Below are 26,173 nucleotides of genomic sequence, written 5' to 3' on the forward strand. Positions count from 1 at the left end.
GCCATTATCTTGGAGAACCAATAGCAGGATTTCTTGTGTTCCACGAATCCCAGGGGACATATCGAGTTAACTGCAGCAACTGATGCAAGTGTGAACAGCAGCACAGATGTTGTTTCGTGTCTCATAGCTTAATGTGGACAGACTGATGTTTCTGTTACAGTACAACAGCGCTCTGTGTAGATGGTTCAAGTAATTCAACCTTTATATAATTCTATAGGGAAGGTGATCTTGGATACTTCATATGTTGTTGAAACGATCATCTACATGAAACAACACCTGGTGACATAACTGCATAATGAGGTTTCAGCAGCATGCAGCATATGTTCACTCCCATGGACATGACCCTATCACTGTATTGCTTTTGCCCTCCAGGGATAGTATGACTGACAAGCCTGTATAGACTTTCATTGCCTGGGAGGCGTTAAAACTTGCCTGTGACAGTTACGCACACGCGCTGACAGAATGATTGAAATAGTCACTGGGTGATGATTAAAATTATTTTTATACACATTAATGTTTAAAAGGTTATAACCTGAGACTCATAGATTGTCAACGCAAATAGGCACTTCTCTATAGCTAACATTCACCAGTTGACATTGGGATGCAGTAACAGTTTATACTTTTTCACAGCATACCATCTACTGTGTTCAAGACAACATTATTACCCATAATATTGTAACCAATGTCATGTACATGCACCGATGATTCCCATGACATACGTATCAGTGATACAGACTTTAATAGATTTATGTACATATAGTGTCACAAGACCAACTTGCATGACTCAGGCAAAAGAGATGTCACAGACGTTCAAACCAGAAATGGTATCTTCCTTTTTATGAAAGTGGGATATAATGACCATTATTATCAACACTTTTGCTGAAGTATTTTGGCTGACATCATCGCCAAGCTAGGGTTTGCTTTTTTGACAGTGTGGAGTTGAGCATTGTAAAGGTTGGATATTGTTACCTAAATTGTATGATGAAGCTGAAGAAGCGTCGGGTAATAACTACCATGCATTTATCATCAATCCTCCACAGTGATTCACGAAGGGCCATCTGTTCCACGCTTACAAGCTGCGTGGAAAATCGCTAAAAGGCAAACAAAAGCCAATAATGTGTTAAGTGAGCTTATTAGGGGGAAGGGGGTGTCTGGGGTATAGGGAAAAATCGTTCACTCAACATGCTGAGTTGTCTTTAAGAAAATTCCAAATAAAATTACATACTAATATTCAAATTCTTGGCTCAACCTTTCAGAAAATAAATTGAGTGTTTTGCACGAATACATACAAAAGCCTTGTTTCCGATCATTTAGACCCTTTAATCTTAAACTCAGCTTTTAACACACATTGAGAAACGTCAGAGAGTTTGACTGCATGATCGTTCACGAAGATCCTCGCTACTGTCCTTCCTAGTGAACAAAATGTAGAAATGTACACACGAACTATCGTAGAATCGATACGATTCGTAGACAGATACAGTCTATACAGCAATCTATGCATTTACCTTGGTATTTTACAGTTTACATTGATTATCTTTAGTACAGTCGTAATCGGTAAATACATCACACATAGAGTGCAATCTGTATATGAGTAAGAATACTTTCTCTGCCTGCTTTGCCACCACCTGTCTCGATCTCAACCAAACTACATTAGGTATTAAATACAGACCCAAATAGTTATCTATCTCTCCAAACGTAGTTTGTATAGGGTGTCAGCAACATGTCACCGACTCTATCCATAAGCTTAGTGTTAATACTCACAAGAAATAGGAAAGTGATCACATGCGTCCAGACTCAGCACCCTGAAGTCTGTGACATGCTCGAACAGAGCTGAGGTACCAACCTATAAATCTTCGCTACTGCCCTTCCTAGTGAACAAAATGTAGAAATGTACATACGAACTATCGTAGAATCGATACGATCCGTAGACAGATACAGTCTACACAGCAATCTATGCATTTACCTTAGTATCTATCTGACACATCTTCACAATCACCTTTAAATGATCGGCCAACTGATCATTGATGAGGAACACATGAAACCGCCACAGGTTCATCAACAACTTCGGAAATCTCTCCTGTCACGTTTATCGTGTCGACCATTTTGACGTCATGTACTTGATGTAACTGTATTACGATGCGCTGTCATTGTGATTTTTTTTGTAAACAACTTTATGTCAAGTTAGAGGCCACAGACCCATAGAACAAAACATTAAAGGAATACAATTTCTGATAGAGTGACACTTATACACCTTCATTGCATTAAATATGGATTTTGATAACATTACAATAGTAGGTGTATGATTACAAGCCATCAGGCCATAAAAGCAGTTTTCTTGCATTTCCGACAGAACTTTAGTTTTTAACATACCTTTCTCACTCAATGATGATATTATTTGAATACATTTGTTGTAAACAAACTTCAACAAATGTTCATGTAAAGCAAGTTGAGCATACATGCCAGGTCTGTTTTTCGGGAACAATTCTATTCCGCGATACAGCTGGTTGTTGTATGTGTGTCAGTATTAACATGTCACACGTATAGATCTAGCGCTACATCCCTTAAGGTAGAAAATAGTGACATAAAAATAATATTAAAAAAATTACAAAATTGATTTTCACATTGTGTGAGTCTTTTTTAGTATGAACAGTCGTACAAAGTGAAAATCAATTCTGCATTTCGAGAGCAGAACCATCCGTTTTTAACATTATTCACCCTCTTAGATTTCATGTTTTCTATGGAATGTTTAATATTATTCACCCTCTTAGATTTGATATTTCCTATGGAATGTTTAATATTATTCACCCTCTTAGATTTGATGTTTTCTATGGAATGTTGAATATTATTCACCCTCTTAGATTTGATGTTTCCTATGGAATGTTGAATATTATTCACCCTCCTAGATTTGGTGTTTTCTATGGAATGTTGAATATTATTCACCCTCCTAGATTTGATGTTTCCTATGGAATGTTAAATATTATTCACCCTCTTAGATGTCATGTTTTCTATGGAATGTTTAATATTATTCACCCTCCTAGATTTGATGTTTTCTATGGAATGTTGAATATTATTCACCCTCCTAGATTTGATGTTTTCTATGGAATGTTGAATATTATTCACCCTCTTAGATTTCATGTTTTCTATGGAATGTTAAACATTATTCACCCTCCTAGATATGATGTTTTCTATGAAATGTTTAACATTATTCAACCTCCTAGATTTGATGTTTTCTATGGAATATGAAGTGTGTCTTTTACAAAAGAATTCTCACACATTTGGACCACTTCATGTTTCTTCTTGTGGTGGTGTGATGGTGTTATGGGTGTGATGGTTGTGATTGTTGTGATGGTGTGGTGGGTGTGATGGTATGATGGTGTGATGGTGTGATGGGTGTGATGGTGTGATGGTGTGATGGGTGTGATGGGTGTGGTGGTGTGGTGGTTGTGATGGTGTGATGGTATGATGGTGTGATGATGTGATGGTGTTATGGTTGTGATGGGTGTGATAGATGTGGTGGTGTGGTGGGTGTGATGGTTGTGATGGTGTGGTGGTGTGATGGTGTGATGGTGTGATGGTGTGATGGGTGTGGTGGTGCGATGGTGTGGTGGTGTAGTTGTTTGGTGGGTGTGGTGGTGTAATGGGTGTGGTGGTGTGGTGGCGTGGTGGTGTGGTGGGGTGATGGGTGTGGTGGTGTGATGATGTGGTGGTGTGAAGGTGGGATGGTGTGATGGGTACGATTGTGTGGTGGTGTGATTGTGTGATGGTATGATTGTGTCGTGGTGTGATGGTGTGGTGGTGTGATGGTGTGGTGGTATGATGGTGTGGTGGTTCGATGGTGTGGTGGTATGATGGTGTGGTGGTGTGATGGTTGTGGTGTTGTGGTGCTGTGGTGGCGTTGTTGTGTGATGGATGTGGTGGTGTAATGGTGTGGTGGTGTGATTGGTATGATGGTGTGGTGGTGCGATGGTGTGGTAGTGTGATGGGTATGATGGTGTGGTGGTGTGATTGGGGTGATTGGTTTGGTGGTGTGGTGGTATGATTGGTGTGATTGGTGTGATTGGTGTGGTGGTGTGGTGGGTATGATGGTGTGGTGGTGCGATGGTGTAACGGGTGTGGTGATGTGGTGGTGTTGTCGGTGTGATTGGTGTTGCAGTGTGATGTTCTAGTTGTGTGGTAGTCTGGTGGTGTGATGGGTATGATGGTGTGGTGGTGTGGTTGTGTGATGGTGTGGTGGTATGATTGTGTGGTGGTGTGATGGGTGTGGTGGTATGGTGGTGTGGTGGTGTGATGGGTGTGGTGGTGTGATGGTTGTGGTGGTGCGATGGTGTGGTGGTATGATTGCGTGGTGGTGCGATGGTGTGCTGGTATGATGGTGTGTTGGTGTGATGGGTATGATGGTGTGGTGGTGTGATGGGTATGATGGTGTGGTGGTGTGATTGGTTTGATTGGTGTGGTGATGTGGTGGTTTGATTGATGTGATGGGTGTGGTGGTGTGATGGGTGTGATGGGTGTGGTGGTGTGATGGGTGTGGTTGTGTGATTGGTGTGATGATGTGGTTGTGCGATGGTGTGGTGGTGTGATGGGTGTGCTGAGGTGTTGGTGTGATTGTTGTGTTGATGCAATTGTGTGGTGGTGTGATTGGTGTGATGATATGATGGGTGTGATGATGTGGTGTCGCGATGGTGTGGTGGTGTGATGGGTGTGGTGATATGATTGGTGTGGTGGTGCGTATTTGCTGTGGCGTTGTGGTGCGATGGTGTGGTTGTGTGATGGGTGTGATGAGGTGGTGGTGTGATTGGTGTGATTGGTGTTGTGGTGCTATGAGTGTGGTGTGTGATGGTTGTGGTGGTGCGATGGTGTGGTGGTATGATGGCGTGGTGGTGCGATGGGTATGATGGTGCGGTGGTGAGATGGTGTTGTCGTGTGATGGTTTGGTGGTGTGATTGGTGTGATGGTGTGGTGGTGCAATGGTGTAATGGTGTGATGGGTATGATAGTGTGGTGGTGTGATGAGTGTGATTGGTGTGGCGGTGTGGTGGTTTGATTGGTGTGATGGGTATGGTGGTGTGATGGGTATGATGGTGTGGTAGTGTGATGGGTGTGGTGGTGTGATGGATGTGGTTTTGTGATTGGTGTGATGATGTGGTGGTGCGATGGTGTGGTGGTGTGATGGGTGTGCTGAGGTGGTGGTGTGATTGTTGTGGTGATGCAATTGTGTGGTGGTGTGATGGGTGTGATGATATGATGGGTGTGATGATGTGGTGTCGCGATGGTGTGGTGGTGTGATGGATGTGGTGGTGTGATGGGTATGATGATATGGTGGTGTGATGGTGTGATTGGTGTGGTGGTGTGATTGGTGTGGCGGTGTGGTGGGTGTGGTGGTGTGGTGGTGTGGTGATATGGTAGTGTGGTGGTGTGGTGGTGTGGTGGTGTGAAGGGTGTGGTGGTGTGGTGGTGTGGTAGTGTGATTGGTGTGATTGGTGTGGTGGTACGATGGGTTTTGGTGGTGTGGTGGTGTTATGGGTATGAGGTTGTGATGGGTATGATGATGTGGTGGTGTGATGGTTTGGTGGTGTGATTGGTGTGATTGGTGTGGTTGTGTGATTGGTGTCATTTGTGTGGTGGTGTGATTGGTGTGGCGGTGTGGTGGATGTGGTGGTGTGGTGGTGTGGTGGTGTGGTAGTGTGGTGGTGTGGTGGTGTGGTGGTGTGAAGGGTGTGAAGGGTGTGGTGGTGTGATGGTGTGGTGGTGTGATGGTCTTGTGGTGTGATGGTGTGGTGGTGTGATGGTGTTTTGGGTGTGACGGGTGTGGTGGTATGGTGGTTTGGTGGGGTTGTGTTGTGATTGGTGTGATGATGTGGTGGTCGGATGGTGTGGTGGTGTGATGATGTGGTGGTGTGATGGAGTGACTGGTGTGATGGTGTTGTGGTGTGATGTGTGTGGTGTTGTGATGGGTGTGATGATGTGGTAGTGTGATGGTGTGGTGGTGTGATGGTGTGGTGGTGTGATGGTGTGGTGGTATGATGGTGTTTTGGGAGTGATGTGTGTGGTTGTGTGGTGATTTGGTGGTGTTGTGTTGTGATGGGTGTGATGATGTTGTGGTGTGATGGTGTGGTGGTGTGATGATGTGGTGGTGTGATGTGTGTGGTGTTGTGATGGGTGTGATGATGTGGTGGTGTGATGGTGTGGTGGTGTGATGGTGTGATGGTTTGGTGGTATGATGGTGTTTTGGGTGTGATGGGTGTGGTGGTGTGGTGGTTTAGAGGTGTTGTGTTGTGATGGGTGTGATGATGTGGTGGTGTGATGGTATGGTGGTGTGACGGTGTTGTGGTGTGATGGGTATGATGGTGTGGAGGTGTGGTGGTGTGAGGGTATGGTGGTATGATGGTGTGGTGGTGTGATGGTGTGGTGGTATGATGGTGTTTTGGGTGTGATGGGTGTGGTGGTGTGGTGGTTTGGTGGTGTGACCGGTGTGGTGGTGTGATGGTATGGTGGCGTTATGGTGTGATAGGTATGATGGTGTGGTTGTGCGATGGTGTGATGGTGTGGTGGTATGATGATGTGGTGGTATGATGGTATGGTGGTGTGATGATGTGGTGGTGTGATGGTGTGACTAGTGTGATGGTGTTGTGTTGTGATGTGTGTGGTGTTGTGATGGGTGTGATAATGTGGTGGTGTGATGGTGTGGTGGTGTGATGATGTGGTGGTGTGATTGTGTGGTGGTGTGATCGGTGTGATCCGTGTTGTGGTGTGATGGGTGTGATAATGTGGTGGTGTGATGGTGTGGTGGTGTGATGGTGTGGTGGTGTGATGATGTGGTGGTGTGATCGGTGTGATCTGTGTTGTGGTGTGATGGGTGTGATGATGTTGTTGTGTGATGGGTGTGAGATGTGATGGTGTGATTAGTGAGATGGGTGTTGTGGTGTGATGGGTCTGATTGTGTGGTAGTGTGATGGGTAGGATGGTGTGACGTATGGTGGTGTGATTGGTGTGATTGGTGTGATTGGTGTGATTGGTGTGATTGGTGTGATTGGTACGATGATGTGGTGGTGTAATTGGTGTGATGATGTGGTGGTGTGATGGGTACGATTGTGCTGTAATGTTGTCGGTGTGATTGGTGTGATGGTGTTCTGGTGTGATGGGTGTGATGATGTGGTGTTGTGATGGGTGTGGTGGTGTGATGGGTTTGGTGGTGTGATGGTGCGATGGTGTGTTGGTGTGTTGGTGTGTTTGGTGTGATGGTGTTCTGGTGTGATGGGTGTGATGATGTGGTGTTGTGATGGGTGTGGTGGTGTGATGGGTTTGGTGGTGTGATGGTGTGTTGGTGTGTTGGTGTGTTTGGTGTGATGATGTGGTGGTGTGATTGGTGTTGTGTTGCGATTGTGTGGTGGTGTGATGGGTGTGATGATGTGGTGGTGCGATGGTGTGGTGATGTGATGGGTGTGGTGGTGTGATTGATGTGGTGGTGCGTATGTGCTGTGGTGTTGTGGTGCGATGGTGTGGTGGTGTTATGGGTTTTATTAGGTGGTGGTGTGATTGGTGTGAATCGTGTGGTGGTGTGGTTGTGTGATTGGTGTGGTGGTGCGATGGGTGTGGGTGTGTGGTGGTGTGATGATGTGGTGGTGCGATGGTGTGGTGGTGTGGTGGTGTGGTGGGTATGATGATGTGGTGGTGTGATTGGTGTGATCATGTGGTGGTGTGATTGGTGTGGTGGTGTGATGGGTGTGATGATGTGGTGGTGTGATGGGTGTGATGGGTGTGGTCGCGCGTTGGTGTGATGGTGTGTTGGTGTGGCGGTGTGTCGGTGTGGCGGTGTAGTGCTGTGATGGGTGTGGTGGTGTGGTGGTGTCTAAGTTTGTTGGTGTGGTGGTGTGGTGATGTGATGGGTGTGGTGGTGTGATGGTATGGTGGTGTGACGGTGTGGTGGTGTGATGGGTATGATGGTGTGGAGGTGTGGTGGTGTGATGGTATGGTGGTATGATGGTGTGGTGGTGTGATGGTGTAGTGGTATGATGGTGTTTTGGGTGTGACCGGTGTGGTGGTGTGATGGTGTTGTGGTTTTGGTGTGTGATGGATGTTGTGGTGTGATTGGTGTGATGATGTGGTGGTGCGATGGGTGTGATTGGTGTGTTGTTGCGATGGTGTGGTGGTGTGATGGGTGTGGTGGTGTGGTGGTGTGGTGGTGTGATGTGTGTGATGATTTAGTGCTGTGATTGATGTAGGGGTATGGTTGTATGATGGGTGTGGTGGTGTGATGGGTGTGGTGGTGTGACGGGTGTGGTGGTGTGGTTAGTGTGATGGTGTTGTTGTGTGTCGTCGTAGTGGGCGTGGTGGTGTGGTTGGTGTGGTGGTGTGATGGGTGTGGTGGTGTGACGGGTGTGGTGGTGTGGTTAGTGTGATGGTGTTGTTGTGTGTCGTCGTGGTGGGCGTGGTGGTGTGGTGGGTGTGGTGGTGTGATGGGTGTTGTGGTGTGGTGGTGTGATGGGTGTGGTGGTGTGCTGCGTGTGGCCTATTGAGCACAATGATTTCAGAGAGGCTGCGACACGTGATGTATATTCGTGTGAGATTGCAGAAAGGTAAAATATTTGTGTTGACGGCTATGAAACGTGGAAAGCATATATTGATACCAAGACACAGGTGTTTAGCCTGTTCAAAAGAATGTGAAGACGAATAACATTTTATTCAATTCTCAACATTATTACGTCATTTGCTGCGAAGTGTGGCAGAGATGGTAGCTACATGTACCTTCAGAGTTCCTTCTCACAAATAAAGTTCGCCGCCATATTACACTTTTCATCATTCCACAGATAGTTTCCAAGTATCTGTTTGATATCCAGACAGTGTTCCCCCCCACTAAAATTATCAGGTTGGTCCCTACTCCAGTTGCTGTAATTCATGGCCTGTTGGCCCTCCCAGAGCCATGTTCCTTCTACGTTCAGGTCGGTGGCACCAAGCCAGTAGTTCGCCGCTGCAATGAAGAAGAAGATGGGAGGATGGATTCGTATTAAAACATTTCGGATCTCAATGCCGTTCGCGTAGATCACAATAACACGTAACAGCTGTGTCGTAAAAGCATAAACTTTTTTATTGAGATAGAAAGTAGATGTGTCATTTAACCGTTACAGTAATGATATTTATCATCCAAAACTGGCTCCCATTGGAGATATCGCTTCGGTGAGATCAAGCGATATCAACATTGTAGATATCGCTGCAATGAAATTGCATCACAATGCTTTGCAGACCATTGTGACGTCATTGGTTACCATGGCGTCACAATGAAATGACATCAATAATGGCTCTGCGTGTGAAGCTGTTAGCAAACCTTTTTACACTTAAGACACTTATTATTGTTTAAAAACTGAAAAAGAAGAATGATTTTGGATGATTATTAAAATCTCACCCTCGTGTCTTTTGATATCAAAGATATTAACACTCGTTGAGGTATTCGATATCAAAAGAAACTCCTGGAGATAAGTAGGGTGCACCTGCTATTTAGGAGATAAATAAGTGCTTGAATTAGGCGATGTAGAGCTAGGCTACATGTAGAGAACCGCTCTAAATTGAATTTGGAACCGAACGCGCAGCCACACATCCTTTGAATATTGTTGTAACCGCAATTGTGAATTTTGTAACCTGCAACTGTAGATATAACTATTTAAATTCTGCCAACCGACAATAACTGTAAATAGTACTATTCTATGAATATTAGCTTCCGCGGCCGTCAAACCATCTGTTTCAGTCAGACAGGGTTTATTGTGATTTAATAGCCTCTGATTGACCAATCAGACTCGAGTAAATTCCAAATTCATGGAAGAATAAACAATGATGACGTATGAGATGCTATTCCTCTCATTATTAATGTTGTTCTAACTTACCTTTTCCATGGCGGGCTGCATGGCCGCTGACAAAGTCATCTTCAACTTTGCTGGTCACTTTAGCGAGGTGACTTCCAAAGGATTGACAGAAGGACTGAAAGTAGCACATCAACATTTAAAACTATATTTACTTTCAACATGAAGACGTCCATTATTTGGAAGTAAATCGCTGATGGAATAAAGACATTCGGGAACATTTACTAATAATTGATATATAAATATAAATACGGAATGTGCAGAAAATGTTATCTTTTGGTTTTGAAAAGTATGATTTTCAGAATCGATAATCTCAATAACGTTTATCTCTCATTTAAACTAATGTCAATGTAGACGATGATGCCATATGGGCCTATTCATTGCAACTGGGTATTGAGTGTGGTGAGTTTGGCTTGACTAATCATGAATATACAATGACGGGAAAGACACATGTATTCATATGGGCATTTTAATCCTGATATTTGGCATGAAGTGTCATTGCTTCATTCACGATGGTATCCCAACCTCCACAGACATGATCAAATGGAAGAAGGGAGATTATAAATATACTGTGCCCAAATAGTAGGGGATAGTGAGAATCATCAAGACATATCTTCTGACTTATGAGGTATTCGCAAATGGAAAAAGTATAACCATATCTGCTGGGGAGTTGGTAGTCAGATCTTATGGGTTTTAAGGGTTGGCGTGATGAGATGTTGGCGCACTTGCTCGTTAAAAAGGTCGGGGACAAATTCGAAATATTCATTTTGCAGCCAACGTCACTAATATCGTGTAAAACAATCTTTGTTGGTCAGACATGCACGAATTCCATGGCATGACATGGCGTGTTGTGCTGCTGGAGAAATTGGCAAGATAAGCAAGCGCATTACATCCCGAAAGGTTAAACCTTCCCCATCATGTGAAAATGTCCGAACCAGTGGTGCAATGATTTTGTCCCGATAGTACTGACCTGTGACTCTTCCATAGACAATATTGAGCGCAGCTCGGCAGGTCATTGTGATACCACCCCATACAACTATGTACCCACCCAAAACACGGTCATGCTGTACGACGTTTACGTCTACAAAACGCTCATTAGGACGTCTCCAAAATCGATGCCTTCGGTCGTGTTGAGAGTGAATCTCGATTCGTCAGAAAACATGACATTATCCTGACGTCGTTTATCCCAGTGCTGACGATCAGTACCGTACAACGCTCTGTGAGATGACACGTGGACGTCGTGCACGGAAATGCCATCTGTGTGGACGATTTTGCATCGTATGGGCAAGTAATCTTAAACCATTTGCCTGTTGCAACCGGTCCCTTATTTTATTGGCAGTTTGCAAACGATTTCTTGATGTCATCGTTCTGACTAATCTGTCCTGGTATGTAGTTGTTGCCCTTTGGCGTCAAGAGGCGTCAGTCATCGACCTTAAATGCGTAGGGCACACAATCTGCAGATGACAGGTTGAGAGACATGCAGCGTTTGAGCAACAGCGCTCTGACGTGTGCCCGTCTGCAACATACATGTGACACCTAAACTTCCAGCACGTTGCAAACGTCGTATGATCAATAGTGTTGCTTCCGTAATGCTTTTCTAAATGTGTTTAATACAGTATCTTTGGGTGTTTGGCTCCAAGAAAACAATGTGCGTCTACTGACAACCGAGTCTGATTGACAATGGTCACTTACCAGACATTGGTGATCTCCTACTTTCTTTTGCTGAACCGCAAAACAAACGTCACCCCAAGTAAAATTGTATGAAACGTTGTAATTAAAATGTCTGGGTAAATCCTGTCATCGTTTCTAAAATTTTAAATTACCTTGTCCGGAAAAATGAAATTTGATGATTAAAAAACAAAGCAGATAACAATAAAACCGATCGCCCAAACGCATCACGGCAACGGCCATGGTACCCCGATGCACGTGAGTTCCGTGCAAATTGAAATGCACATGCGTTCCCCCATTTCTTGCCCTATAAAAATCCACCCAGATCGGATAACATTCATTCGTTATTGAATTGCTACAAAGTGCCAAGATTGACAAGAAATTAGCGACACCAAGCCCTTAGACTATTGCAAGCTGGACAAACCGCCCAGCAAGTAGCCAATGCATTTCAAGTCCACGTAAGGACCATATACAGGCTCCAGCAACGGTACCAGACCACCAACTCTACAGATGACCGACCACGTAGTGGAAGAATATGGGTCACCACCCGTCGTCAGGATCGTCAGATTTTGCGACAACATCTTCAAGATCGCTTTGTTACTGCTGCGGAAACTGCTCGACAGAACCTGGAGACACACCAGCGACACATTAGTGCGGACACCATGCGTCGACGATTGACGAGCAGACACCTCCATTGTCACAGGCCACATCGAGGACCCATTCTGTCACCACGTCACCGCCGGGACCGTCGTCAGTGGGCAACACAGCACCAGCATTGGCGCCACCAGCAGTGGAGAAGGGTCCTCTTCTCAGACGAGAGCCGTTACTGTATCTAAACAGCAGATGGCAGAGCCTGACGCCGCATTGGGGAACGTTATTCGGATGCTTGTGTTGTTGAGAGAGACTCGTTGGGTGGTCCGAGCATCATGGTTTGGGGTGGAATTGGTCTTGCACAGAGGGTCGGCCCTGTGGTCTTCCAGAACATCGGTCCAGGGAGAGGCAATGGTGTCATAGCAGCTCGGTAAATTGATCACTACACACCATACCTAATTTGGCACGTCGCCCCAACCACGAGTTTCAGCATGATAAGGCCCGTGCTGAGAGTGCGAGAGCAACAAGAGACTTTCTCCAGCAGAATGGCATCAGAACCATGCAGTGGCCTGCCCTCAGTCCCGATTTAAATCCCATTGAGCACCTGTGGGACGAGATTCAAAGACGGCTGAATGAAGTCCGACCAAAGCTGACAACTGCAGCTGAACTGCGTTAGGTGTTCCTCAGAGTGTGGGCTGTGGCCTTCATCAACCGCCTCATCCATTCCATGTATCAACGTTGCACAGCAGTCATCATTGCAAATGGCGGACACACGAGATACTGACTTGTGATGCCATTTTCTCAGAGACTAGTGTTGTGTTTAACTTTAAGAACATTTGACACTTTAATTTCAACCTTGATGATCAGTTTTGCCAAGTTTCATCTTTTTAATGTCTCAAGGAATGTCTACAGTGTTTGGACAAATAAGGTTTCTCATATATCTATCCATTTCTTTTGCGGTTCAGTATATATTCAAACCAGAAACAATCCCATCCCAACCTTTTCCTTAGTATACCCCAAACTTAGTATTCCAAAAACAAACATATGTTATGAACTGTTTACGAAATCAGGTAACAACTTACCCCACCAATATCTGCCTTTGCCATTTTGGTGGGTTCTTGGCAGGATACAACAACGGATAAATGCGATATGTGTTGTGGTCTGATCAATATGCAAGGGCCGATCGAGATAATTGCGAGGATAACTGTAATCATTACGAAGGAAATAGTAGTCTGAAGATGCTGAAAATAAGTAGGGTACCAGTTTCCATACTTGTGCTTGTTCACGCCTGCTGCTGGCTGCATTCTGTAACGCTATGACAATGCAATGTGACCACGTAAACTATACTTGCTTACCTTTGCTAAATGGCAGTCACTCTAGAGGCGGACAAAATGACCTTTGTGCTTTTGAAAAATACCTTGAAAATCGAATTTAGGCACTTGTCTATATGGTAGTTACGCCACTGTCCTAAAAACATGTTTCTGACTCACCCTCCAACTGACTTATCACCTCGCTTGTGATGAAATATAATCATGTGCCTAGTCCAGAAAGAAATCCAGGAAAACAATGTTCAGGTACCGTTTGAGATTTTGTCGACCTTGATATGATAAAGATATAATCAGGCCTGTGTATGTGGGGATGATTAATGTCCTGTAAATAAAGAATAAACACTAGCTCACTAAATACAATGTTTTGCTAACACCGGGGTATCTTTACCTCAATGAAGTGCAATGTAGAACAACAAAGTTCTGTGCCTCCAGATTTAGTTTAATCACATCACGTCTGTTTGGTAAAACAACTCATTTGTATTTTGGTAAACATATGCTAAATGCAGTACAACTTTGAAACAGAAAATCCAATCAATCTAACTCCTTTAGAGAAATGGTTACAATCACTTTCTCTTGGCATCACGTGCCAAATGCAATACAATTTTGAAAAAGAAAGTCCTTTGCCTCTAACTACCTTAATTACAAAGCTAATCTTATGCCCAAACATATGCAAAACTTATGCCAAATGCAGTATAAGGATGAAACCAAAAGGTTCAACGTTTCTAACAACCTCAATAAAACAATTACAGTTAGTTCGTGGTTAATAACATCCCTTCCGATTTCGGAAAACGCCAGCTAAATGCCACACACATTTAAAATAGGAAACACAATGCCTTTAGTTTCCTTAAGAAAAAGGTTTTATGCACTTCCAGTAAAATGACCCTGGTAAAGTTAATTTTAGCCACACATGACCATTTTTAATTGAAATCCGGGGAGCTAGCTCTTACAAGCATATAAGATAACACAGGAGTAGTTCAGTACACACGGAGCCAGAGCTGCCATTCCAGATACCCTAACCTTCAACGAAAGTTACTCAAAACGTTTCCAATTCAATGCTATGAATGAGATATACATGATACCTTATCCTTAAGATGCCCAATCACAGAAAAGTTCAAAAACAAAATGCGGCGGTGGCTTTCAAATTCCAATAAACCTTAAGGCATCCCCAGTTAAATGGGCCGACTTTGTCACGAGAATCTGCACCTCAAATTCAAAATAATATTCTCAAGTAAATTGTTAAGAAAGTCAACGGAAATGTGTTGATGTCAATAGTGACCTAACAAGTTACAAACCTATCATTGCTTCGGATAAAGAAATGGAAAGTTTGTATATATTTATTGAAATGAATTGGTATGAAAATCAAGGAAATTACCTGTCACATGAGTTGATAACTTACCCGTGCCTCAACAAAGTTCACCAATGTCTTGGAGAACCAATAGCATGAGTTGTTGTGTTCCACAAATCCCAGTGGACATGGAGAGCTAATTGCAACAACTGATACCAGTGTGCACAGTAACACATATGCTGTTGCGAGTCTCATTGTGAAGTTTCTCCCGGTGGTCGGTCTTGCCGCGCTGTGTGGATGGTGCGAGAATGTAACTGAGGCTTTATATTCGTGGACAGGTGGTTATCCGGGATACTTCATATCTTGTTCAATGTTGGTGTAACTGAAGCGATTACCTAAAACCACACCTGATGCAGAACGGGCTCAACCAGACGTACACACTTATCAGTTGTTTGCAGAATATGTTCACACCCTAGCCCACATGGCACAGAAGTCGTCTTCATTGTTTAGCCTATATCGATAACGATGGTTGGTGTGATTCCTGTAACATGTTGTAACAAGTGATTGTAAACTTACAGGGACAAACTATTAACTTTGTAATTTGTTGATGTCGTGTCTAGGGTGTTTATATTTAGAAAAGCACAATCTGTTTCAGACTTGTTCATGCAACTGAAGAGAAATAAACAATTATTGAAACTGAAGTATATTACTACACTCTACTCAACAGCCTCAACTGATTTGCCAATATATTACACTCTTCAAAAAAAAGTGAGTGAGTGAGTTTGGTTTTACGCCGCTTTTAGCAATATTCCAGCAATACCACGGCGGGGGACACCTGAAATGGGCTTCACACATTGTACCCATGTCGGGAATCGAACCCGGGTCTTCGGCGTGACGAGCGAACGCTTTAACCACTAGGCTACCCGACCGCCCCCCCCCCCCCCCCCCCCCCCCCCCCACAAAAAAAAAAGAAAGAAGATACGCACAGTTAGTATATAGTTAATTGATTCTGACGACACAAAACATCAGGTATATAAATACTGTTGTCCCAAATATGACAACAATAATCAAAATGGTAACATAAAAGATTTGTACATAGATTCTAAGTTAGTTCGGGAGAGACGATATTTATAACTTCGTAAACAATTTACCAGAGGACAACATTTCCTTCCAATATCGTCAATGTGTATTTTCCATGTACAATTACTTTGTAAAGTAATACCTAGGTGCTTATGACTTTGATTTCTGTACCATTCATACACTCTTCAAAACAAAAAACGCATAGGTAGTATATAGTTCATTGAACCTGACTACACAAAATTCCGGTATATAAATTGGATATATGTTATCGGAAAATGTTGGTGGCCTGATATTCGACAAACGGTGCGTCAAAACGAAGCCATTGTCAATATGCATTGTCTTAAAAGGCATTGTTTTGACACTTGTTTAAAAATGACATGGAGGAAATGACATAACGAGATCTGACTTGGTTGTGGTTCAGGGAAATTTGACAGCAAATCGCTTCATGAATCAAATTCTTCAGCGTGACCTTCTTCCAATCATTGACCGCCAGAGGGAGCTGTTTGAACAGGACAACGCTTCACCGCACACAGCTCGTGTCACGGTAGACTCATAATGCCAACATCAACGTCTTGCCCAGGCCGTCGAAATCTCCAGATCGCAACCCAATCGAACACCTCTGGGATGAACTCGATCGACGTGTACGTCAACGTCTGAACACGCCGCAGACAGACACACCCACAACTGGCCATCGCGTTACAGGCAGCATGTCGCTGAATTCCGCAGGACAGAATTCGTACACTTATCATGTCAGTGCCGAGGAGATGCAGAGCCGTGATTACTGCCCGGGACGGCCATACGAGATACTGAGTTCACCGCAACCTTGTGGCCTTATGTGACATGACAATGAACAGTTTTCAATGCTTTTGTACACCGACAACATGTGACTATCGAGCTCAAAATTTTCATATTTGTATCTATGGTATTAAATAAAATATATCGACTTTATTAGGTACCATAAATTTACTATAAAGTTACAAACTGTTTCCTTTTTAACCGGGGTAATCAGTAACAATAAGTATGGCTATATTAAAAACAATTTTGTTCATGTTATTCTAAGACAACCACAGCCGAAATAAAGCTGTAGTTATTATGTCACTGTTTTGATCATTTGAAGATAAATTATGTGTTTCTTCAATAACAGTTAAGATGCACACTGAATTTTCCATACAAGTAAGTGTATATTCCAGCTATATGATTAATATCATGGTCATCGACCTTCGCAATTGGTATACGATGACATGCATCAACCAAGTCAGCGAGACTGACCTACCAATACTGTGAAGTCTATTGAATCTCGGTACTGTCACTAAAATGTCCTTCAGCTGAATGAAGCTAATTAATGTATATACTATTCCGCAGTTCGGTGGATGAGTGGTATTCAATCTCCAGCAGTGCACCTCGCATAGGGCGCTGAACACAGTGAATGTGGGAGATTCACTATGTAAGTGCAATTATTAACATGTAATAGAACCGGGGTCATGCTCGTAGCTTTCATCAACGATGCGAGGGCCTTCAAACACTTCGAGTCTTCCCACCTGATACGCTGTGACATTACAGATATTTTTTTATTACAAAGCCGAGTTAACCTACAACCATCTATTCATTCACTGAGAGGTGAAAAGGACTCATTTTCCAAAAGAGTTTATTTCTATCGAGGTGGGTACATTCTAACAGTCACAACATCAACAGGAGACATAAGTCTCAAACAGAACATCAACAGGAGACATAAGTCTTAACAGACACAACATCAACAGGAGACATAAGTCTTAACAGACACAACATCAACAGGAGACATACGTCTTAACAGACACAACATCAACAGGAGACATAAGTCTTAACAGACACAACATCAACAGGAGACATAAGTCTTAACAGACACAACATCAACAGGAGACATAAGTCTTAACAGACACAACATCAACAGGAGACATAAGTCTCAAACACAACATCAACAGGAGACATAAGTCTTAACAGACACAACATCAACAGGAGACATAAGTCTTAACAGACACAACATCAACAGGAGACATCAGTCTCAAACAGAACATCAACAGGAGACATAAGTCTTAACAGACACAACATCAACAGGAGACATAAGTCTCCAACACAACATCAACATGAGACATAAGTCTTAACAGACACAACATCAACAGGAGACATAAGTCTTAACAGACACAACATCAACAGGAGACATAAGTCTTAACAGACACAACAACAACAGGAGACATAAGTCTCAAACACAACATCAACAGGAGACATAAGTCTCCAACACAACATCAACAGGAGACATAAGTCTCCAACACAACATCAACAGGAGACATAAGTCTCAAACACAACATCAACAGGAGACATAAGTCTCCAACACAACATCAACAGGAGACATAGGTCTTAAACACAACATCAACAGGAGACATAGGTCTTAACAGACACAACATCAACAGGAGAGATAGGTCTTAACAGACACAACATCAACAGGAGAGATAGGTCTTAACAGACACAACATCAACAGGAGACATACGTCTCAAACACAACATCAACAGGAGACATAAGTCTCCAACACAACATCAACATGAGACATAAGTCTTAACAGACACAACATCAACAGGAGACATAGGTCTTAAATACAAAATCAACAGGAGACATAGGTCTTAACAGACACAACATCAACAAGAGACATAAGTCTCAAACACAACATCAACAGGAGACATAAGTCTCCAACACAACATCAACAGGAGACATAAGTCTCCAACACAACATCAACAGGAAACATAAGTCTCAAACACAACATCAACAGGAGACATAGGTCTTAACAGACACAACATCAACATGAGACATAGGTCTCAAACACAACATCAACATGAGACATAGGTCTTAACAGACACAACATCAACATGAGACATAGGTCTCAAACACAACATCAACATGAGACATAGGTCTTAACAGACACAACATCAACAAGAGACATAAGTCTTAACAGACACAACATCAACATGAGACATAGGTCTTAACAGACACAAGATCAACAAGAGACATAAGTCTCAAACACAACATCAACATGAGACATAGGTCTTAACAGACACAACATCAACAAGAGACATAAGTCTTAACAGACACAACATCAACATGAGACATAGGTCTTAACAGACACAACTTCAATATGAGACATAGGTCTTAAACACAACATCAACATGAGACATAGGTCTTAAACACAACATCAACATGAGACATAGGTCTTAACAGAAACAACATCAACATGAGACATAGGTCTCAAACACAACATCAACATGAGACATAGGTCTTAACAGACACAACATCAACATGAGACATAGGTCTCAAACACAACATCAACATGAGACATAGGTCTTAACAGACACAACATCAACATGAGACATAGGTCTCAAACACAACATCAACATGAGACATAGGTCTTAACAGACACAACATCAACAAGAGACATAAGTCTTAACAGACACAACATCAGCATGAGACATAAGTCTTAACAGACACAAGATCAACAAGAGACATAAGTCTCAAACACAACATCAACATGAGACATAGGTCTTAACAGACACAAGATCAACAAGAGACATAAGTCTCAAACACAACATCAACATGAGACATAAGTCTTAACAGACACAACATCAACATGAGACATAAGTCTTAACAGACACAACATCAACATGAGACATAAGTATTAACAGACACAACATCAACATGAGACATAAGTATTAACAGACACAACATCAACATGAGACATAAGTCTTAAACACAACATCAACAGTAGACATAAGTCTCAAACACAACATTAACAGGAGACATAAGTCTCCAACACAACATCAACAGGAGACATAGGTCTTAAACACAACATCAACGGGAGACATAGGTCTTAACAGACACAACATCAACATGAGACATAAGTCTTAACAGACACAACATCAACATGAGACATAAGTATTAACAGACACAACATCAACATGAGACATAAGTCTTAAACACAACATCAACAGTAGACATAAGTCTCAAACACAACATTAACAGGAGACATAAGTCTCCAACACAACATCAACAGGAGACATAGGTCTTAAACACAACATCAACAGTAGACATAAGTCTCCAACACAACATCAACATGAGACATAGGTCTTAAACACAACATTAACAGGAGACATAAGTCTCCAACACAACATCAACAGGAGACATAGGTCTTAAACACAACATTAACAGGAGACATAAGTCTTAACAGACACAACATCAACTGGAGACATAGGTCTTAAACACAACATCAACATGAGACATAGGTCTTAACAGACACAACATCAACAAGAGACATAGGTCTTAAACACAACATCAACATGAGACATAGGTCTTAACAGACACAACATCAACAGGAGACATAGGTCTTAAACACAACATCAACATGAGACATAGGTCTTAACAGACACAACATCAACAGGAGACATAGGTCTTAAACACAACATCAACATGAGACATAGGTCTTAACAGACACAACATCAACAGGAGACATAGGTCTTAACAGACACAACATCAACAGGAGACATAGGTCTTAACAGACACAACATCAACAGGAGACATAGGTCTTAAACACAACATCAACATGAGACATAGGTCTTAACAGACACAACATCAACAGGAGACATAGGTCTTAACAGACACAACATCAACAGGAGACATAGGTCTTAACAGACACAACATCAACGGGACACATAGGTCTTAAACACAACATCAACAGGAGACATAGGTCTTAACAGACACAACATCAACATGAGACATAGGTCTTAAATACAACATCAACAGGAGACATAGGTCTTAAACTCAACATCAACATGAGACATAGGTCTTAAATACAACATCAACGGGAGACATAGGTCTTAAACTCAACATCAACATGAGACATTAGTCTTAAACACAACATCAACAGGAGACATAAGTCTTAAATACAACATCAACAGGAGACATTAGTCTTAAACACAACATCAACGGGAGACATAAGTCTTAAATACAACATCAACGGGAGACATAGGTCTTAAACTCAACATCAACGGGAGACATCAGTCTTAAACACAACATCAACGGGAGACATAGGTCTTAACAGACACAACATCAACATGAGACATAAGTTTTAATAGACACAACATCAACATGAGACATAGGTCTTAACAGACACAACTTCAACATGAGACATAGGTCTTAAACACAACATCAACATGAGACATAGGTCTCCAACACAACATCAACAGGAGACATAGGTCTTAACAGACACAACATCAACAGGAGACATAGGTCTTAACAGACACTACATCAAGAAGAGACATAAGTCTTAACAGACACAACATCAACAAGAGACATAAGTCTTAACAGACACAACATCAACAAGAGACATAAGTCTTAACAGACACAACATCAACATGAGACATAAGTCTTAACAGACACAATCTCAACATGAGACATAAGTCTTAAACACAACATCAACATGAGACATAAGTCTCAAAGACAACATCAACAGGAGACATAAGTCTCCAACACAACATCAACAGGAGACATAAGTCTTAACAGACACAACTTCAACATGAGACATAGGTCTTAAACACAACATCAACATGAGACATAGGTCTTAACAGACACAACATCAACAGGAGACATAGGTCTTAAATACAACATCAACAAGAGACATAGGTCTTAACAGACACAACATCAACAGGAGACATAAGTCTCCAACACAACATCAACAAGAGACATAAGTCTTAACAGACACAACTTCAACAGGAGACATAGGTTTTAACAGACACAACTTCAACATGAGACATAAGTCTTAACAGACACAAGATCAACAAGAGACATAAGTCTCAAACACAACATCAACATGAGACATAGGTCATAACAGACACAACATCAACAAGAGACATAAGTCTTAACAGACACAACATCAACATGAGACATAAGTCTTAACAGACACAACATCAACAAGAGACATAAGTCTTAACAGACACTACATCAACATGAGACATAGGTCTTAACAGACACAAGATCAACAAGAGACATAAGGCCTAACAGACACTACATCAACAAGAGACATAAGTCTTAAACACAACATCAACATGAGACATAGGTCTTAACAGACACAACATCAACAAGAGACATAAGTCTTAAACACAACATCAACATGAGACATAAGTCTTAACAGACACTACATCAACAAGAGACATAAGTTTTAACAAACACAACATCAACATGAGACATAAGTCTTAACAGACACAACATCAACATGAGACATAAGTTTTAACAGACACAACATCAACATGAGACATAGGTCTTAACAGACACAACTTCAACATGAGACATAGGTCTTAAACACAACATCAACATGAGACATAGGTCTTAAACACAACATCAACATGAGACATAGGTCTTAAATACAACATCAACAAGAGACATAAGTCTTAACAGACACTATATCAACAAGAGACATAAGTCTTAACAGACACTATATCAACAAGAGACATAAGTCTTAACAGACACAACATCAACAGGAGACATAAGTCTCCAACACAACATCAACAAGATACATAAGTCTCCAACACAACATCAACAAGAGACATAAGTCTTAACAGACACAACTTCAACATTAGACATAGGTTTTAACAGACACAACTTCAACATGAGACATAAGTCTTAACAGACACAAGATCAACAAGAGACATAAGTCTCAAACACAACATCAACATGAGACATAGGTCATAACAGACACAACATCAACAAGAGACATAAGTCTTAACAGACACAGGTCAACAAGAGACATAAGTCTCAAACACAACATCAACATGAGACATAGGTCATAACAGACACAACATCAACAAGAGACATAAGTCTTAACAGACACAACATCAACAAGAGACATAAGTCTCAAACACAACATCAACATGAGACATAGGTCATAACAGACACAACATCAACAAGAGACATAAGTCTCCAACACAACATCAACAGGAGACATAAGTCTCAAACTCAACATCAACATGAGACATAAGTCTCAAACACAACATCAACATGAGACATAGGTCATAACAGACACAACATCAACAAGAGACATAAGTCTTAACAGACACAACATCAACAAGAGACATAAGTCTCAAACACAACATCAACATGAGACATAGGTCATAACAGACACAACATCAACAAGAGACATAAGTCTCCAACACAACATCAACATGAGACATAGGTCACAACAGACACAACATCAACAAGAGACATAAGTCTCCAACACAACATCAACAGGAGACATAAGTCTCAAACTCAACATCAACATGAGACATAAGTCTCAAACACAACATCAACATGAGACATAGGTCATAACAGACACAACATCAACAAGAGACATAAGTCTTAACAGACACAACATCAACAAGAGACATAAGTCTCAAACACAACATCAACATGAGACATAGGTCATAACAGACACAACATCAACAAGAGACATAAGTCTCCAACACAACATCAACAGGAGACATAAGTCTCAAACTCAACATCAACATGAGACATAAGTCTCCAACACAACATCAACATGAGACATAAGTCTCAAACACAACATCAACAGGAGACATAGGTCTTAAACACAACATCAACATGAGACATAGGTCTTAACAGACACAACATCACATGAGACATAAGTCTTAAACACAACATCAACATGAGACATAAGTCTTAACAGACACTACATCAACAAGAGACATAAGTCTTAACAGACACAACATCAACAAGAGTCATAAGTCTTAACAGACAAAACATCAACAAGAGACATAAGTTTTAAACACAACATCAACAGTAGACATAAGTCTTAACAGACACAACATCAACAAGAGACATAAGTTTTAAACACAACATCAACAAGAGACATAAGTCTTAACAGACACAACATCAACAAGAGACATAAGTCTTAAACACAACATCAACAAGAGACATAAGTCTTAAACACAACATCAACATGAGACATAAGTCTCAAACACAACATCAACATGAGACATAAGTCTTAAACACAACATCAACATGAGACATAAGTCTTAAACACAACATCAACATGAGACATAAGTCTTAACAGACACTACATCAACAAGAGACATAAGTCTTAACAGACACAACATCAACAAGAGTCATAAGTCTTAACAGACAAAACATCAACAAGAGACATAAGTTTTAAACACAACATCAACAGTAGACATAAGTCTTAACAGACACAACATCAACAAGAGACATAAGTTTTAAACACAACATCAACAAGAGACATAAGTCTTAACAGACACAACATCAACAAGAGACATAAGTTTTAAACACAACATCAACAAGAGACATAAGTCTTAAACACAACATCAACATGAGACATAAGTTTTAAACACAACATCAACAAGAGACATAAGTCTTAAACACAACATCAACATGAGACATAAGTCTTAAACACAACATCAACATGAGACATAAGTCTCCAACACAACATCAACATGAGACATAAGTCTTAACAGACACAACATCAACAGGAGACATAAGTCTTAAACACAACATCAACAGGAGACATAAGTCTCCATCACAACATCAACATGAGACATAAGTCTTAAACACAACATCAACATGAGACATATGTCTCCATCACAACATCAACATGAGACATAAGTCTTAACAGACACAACATCAACAGGAGACATAAGTCTTAAACACAACATCAACAGGAGACATAAGTCTCCATCACAACATCAACATGAGACATAAGTCTTAAACACAACATCAACATGAGACATATGTCTCCATCACAACATCAACATGAGACATAAGTCTTAACAGACACAACATCAACATGAGACATAAGTCTTAAACACAACATCAACATGAGACATAGGTCTTAAACACAACATCAACATGAGACATAGGTCTCAACAGACACTACATCAACAAGAGACATAAGTCTTAAACACAACATCAACATGAGACATAGGTCTTAACAGACACAACATCACATGAGACATAAGTCTTAAACACAACATCAACATGAGACATAAGTCTTAACAGACACTACATCAACAAGAGACATAAGTCTTAACAGACACAACATCAACAAGAGTCATAAGTCTTAACAGACAAAACATCAACAAGAGACATAAGTTTTAAACACAACATCAACAGTAGACATAAGTCTTAACAGACACAACATCAACAAGAGACATAAGTTTTAAACACAACATCAACAAGAGACATAAGTCTTAACAGACACATCATCAACAAGAGACATAAGTTTTAAACACAACATCAACAAGAGACATAAGTCTTAAACACAACATCAACATGAGACATAGGTCTTAACAGACACAACATCACCAGGGGACACAAGTAACTAATACAACATTAAAAACATCAACGGTGCATTGTAGCATTGTACAAAGCATATAATGTATGATCCGTTAAAAAGTTAAACCCATACAGGTCTACCTCATTGCGCCAGGTGATTCCATTGCTTGCGTTTGTGCTCAAATAAACCCAAGTGCATCATAAACGTTTTTCACTGAACCTAGTGACCCGTGAAGTTGTGAGATGTAAACACCAAAGGCTGGAGCTGCTGGAATATTACTTGACAAAGAGGGAAAGTTGACTATAAAAAGTTGAAGCCATCCCTCTTGTCATACAGTTTTATGGAGAGCGTTTTCCGAATTTTGATGCATAGATCTAAATATGTAAAAAGACCAGGCGGCCTCACTCGTCTCCCTTATATTTAGCTAAGGTGGGTAAATCAGTGGAAGGGAATTTGATAGTTGTTTTACGATATCACATCATCGATATACCTGAAGCTTAAGTTAAACTTCTTGGCCAAATTACCTTGTTTTGATTGCCAGTCCGAGCAGAAATTCCGATTCACGTGCATAAAGAAACAGACTCGCAAGACTGGTGCCCATGGGGATGCCTACTACTTGCCTAAATGTCTTACCCCCAGATTTTGGACATGTCTTCAGGCTTTAGAGTAAAAAAATAAAAATCACACCATAAAGGTTCATGCGCCAATGAACTCACACATACATGAATGATTAAATGTCACTCCGACACATGTAATACATCGAGACTGCACAGGACACATCGTGGAAACCATCAATAAACACGGCCACGCAATTTTCAGCAGTTGAACCGTGAGGTTGTTGTGGCGCCCAAAAGCTGTTGCTCAGTTCCGTGCCGTCGGCCCACACAAACGTCCCTTCTGTGACTTTGTCGTCCAGGCCAACATGCACACCATGATCGGTATCTGCGAAAATCAGAATTAATCGATAAAACATGTTTCCTTAAGCATCACAAGTAAAAAAAGAGCAGCCTTTCCCC

At 41.5% G+C, this 26,173-nt stretch overlaps 1 protein-coding gene across 1 annotated transcript; it reads right to left on the reverse strand.

The window, feature by feature from the left end:
* Positions 1 to 8,660: 8,660 nt before the first annotated feature.
* On the reverse strand, positions 8,661 to 15,036 carry LOC124122823 (perlucin-like). The gene is made up of 3 exons (XM_046485968.2): positions 14,834 to 15,036; positions 9,875 to 9,968; positions 8,661 to 8,967 (listed from the first exon to the last, which is right to left on the reverse strand). The coding sequence occupies exons 1-3, from the start codon at positions 14,975 to 14,977 to the stop codon at positions 8,747 to 8,749; spliced, it is 459 nt and encodes a 152-aa protein (XP_046341924.2). The 5' UTR covers positions 14,978 to 15,036; the 3' UTR covers positions 8,661 to 8,746.
* Positions 15,037 to 26,173: the final 11,137 nt, after the last annotated feature.

The sequence above is a fragment of the Haliotis rufescens genome, unplaced genomic scaffold, assembly GCF_023055435.1.
Source record: "Haliotis rufescens isolate VD_foot unplaced genomic scaffold, xgHalRufe1.0.p SCAF_14, whole genome shotgun sequence".
Lineage (NCBI taxonomy): Eukaryota > Metazoa > Mollusca > Gastropoda > Lepetellida > Haliotidae > Haliotis > Haliotis rufescens.

Excerpts from the sequence above, each read along its gene's own strand:
- LOC124122823 (XM_046485968.2), bottom strand. The coding sequence starts at position 14,977 with ATGAGACTCGCAACAGCATATGTGTTACTGTGCACACTGGTATCAGTT. Across the intron at positions 9,969-14,833 it reads TGAACTTTGTTGAGGCACGG|TCCTTCTGTCAATCCTTTGG; the intron begins GTAAGTTATCAA and ends TGCTACTTTCAG. Across the intron at positions 8,968-9,874 it reads TGCAGCCCGCCATGGAAAAG|CGGCGAACTACTGGCTTGGT; the intron begins GTAAGTTAGAAC and ends TCTTCATTGCAG.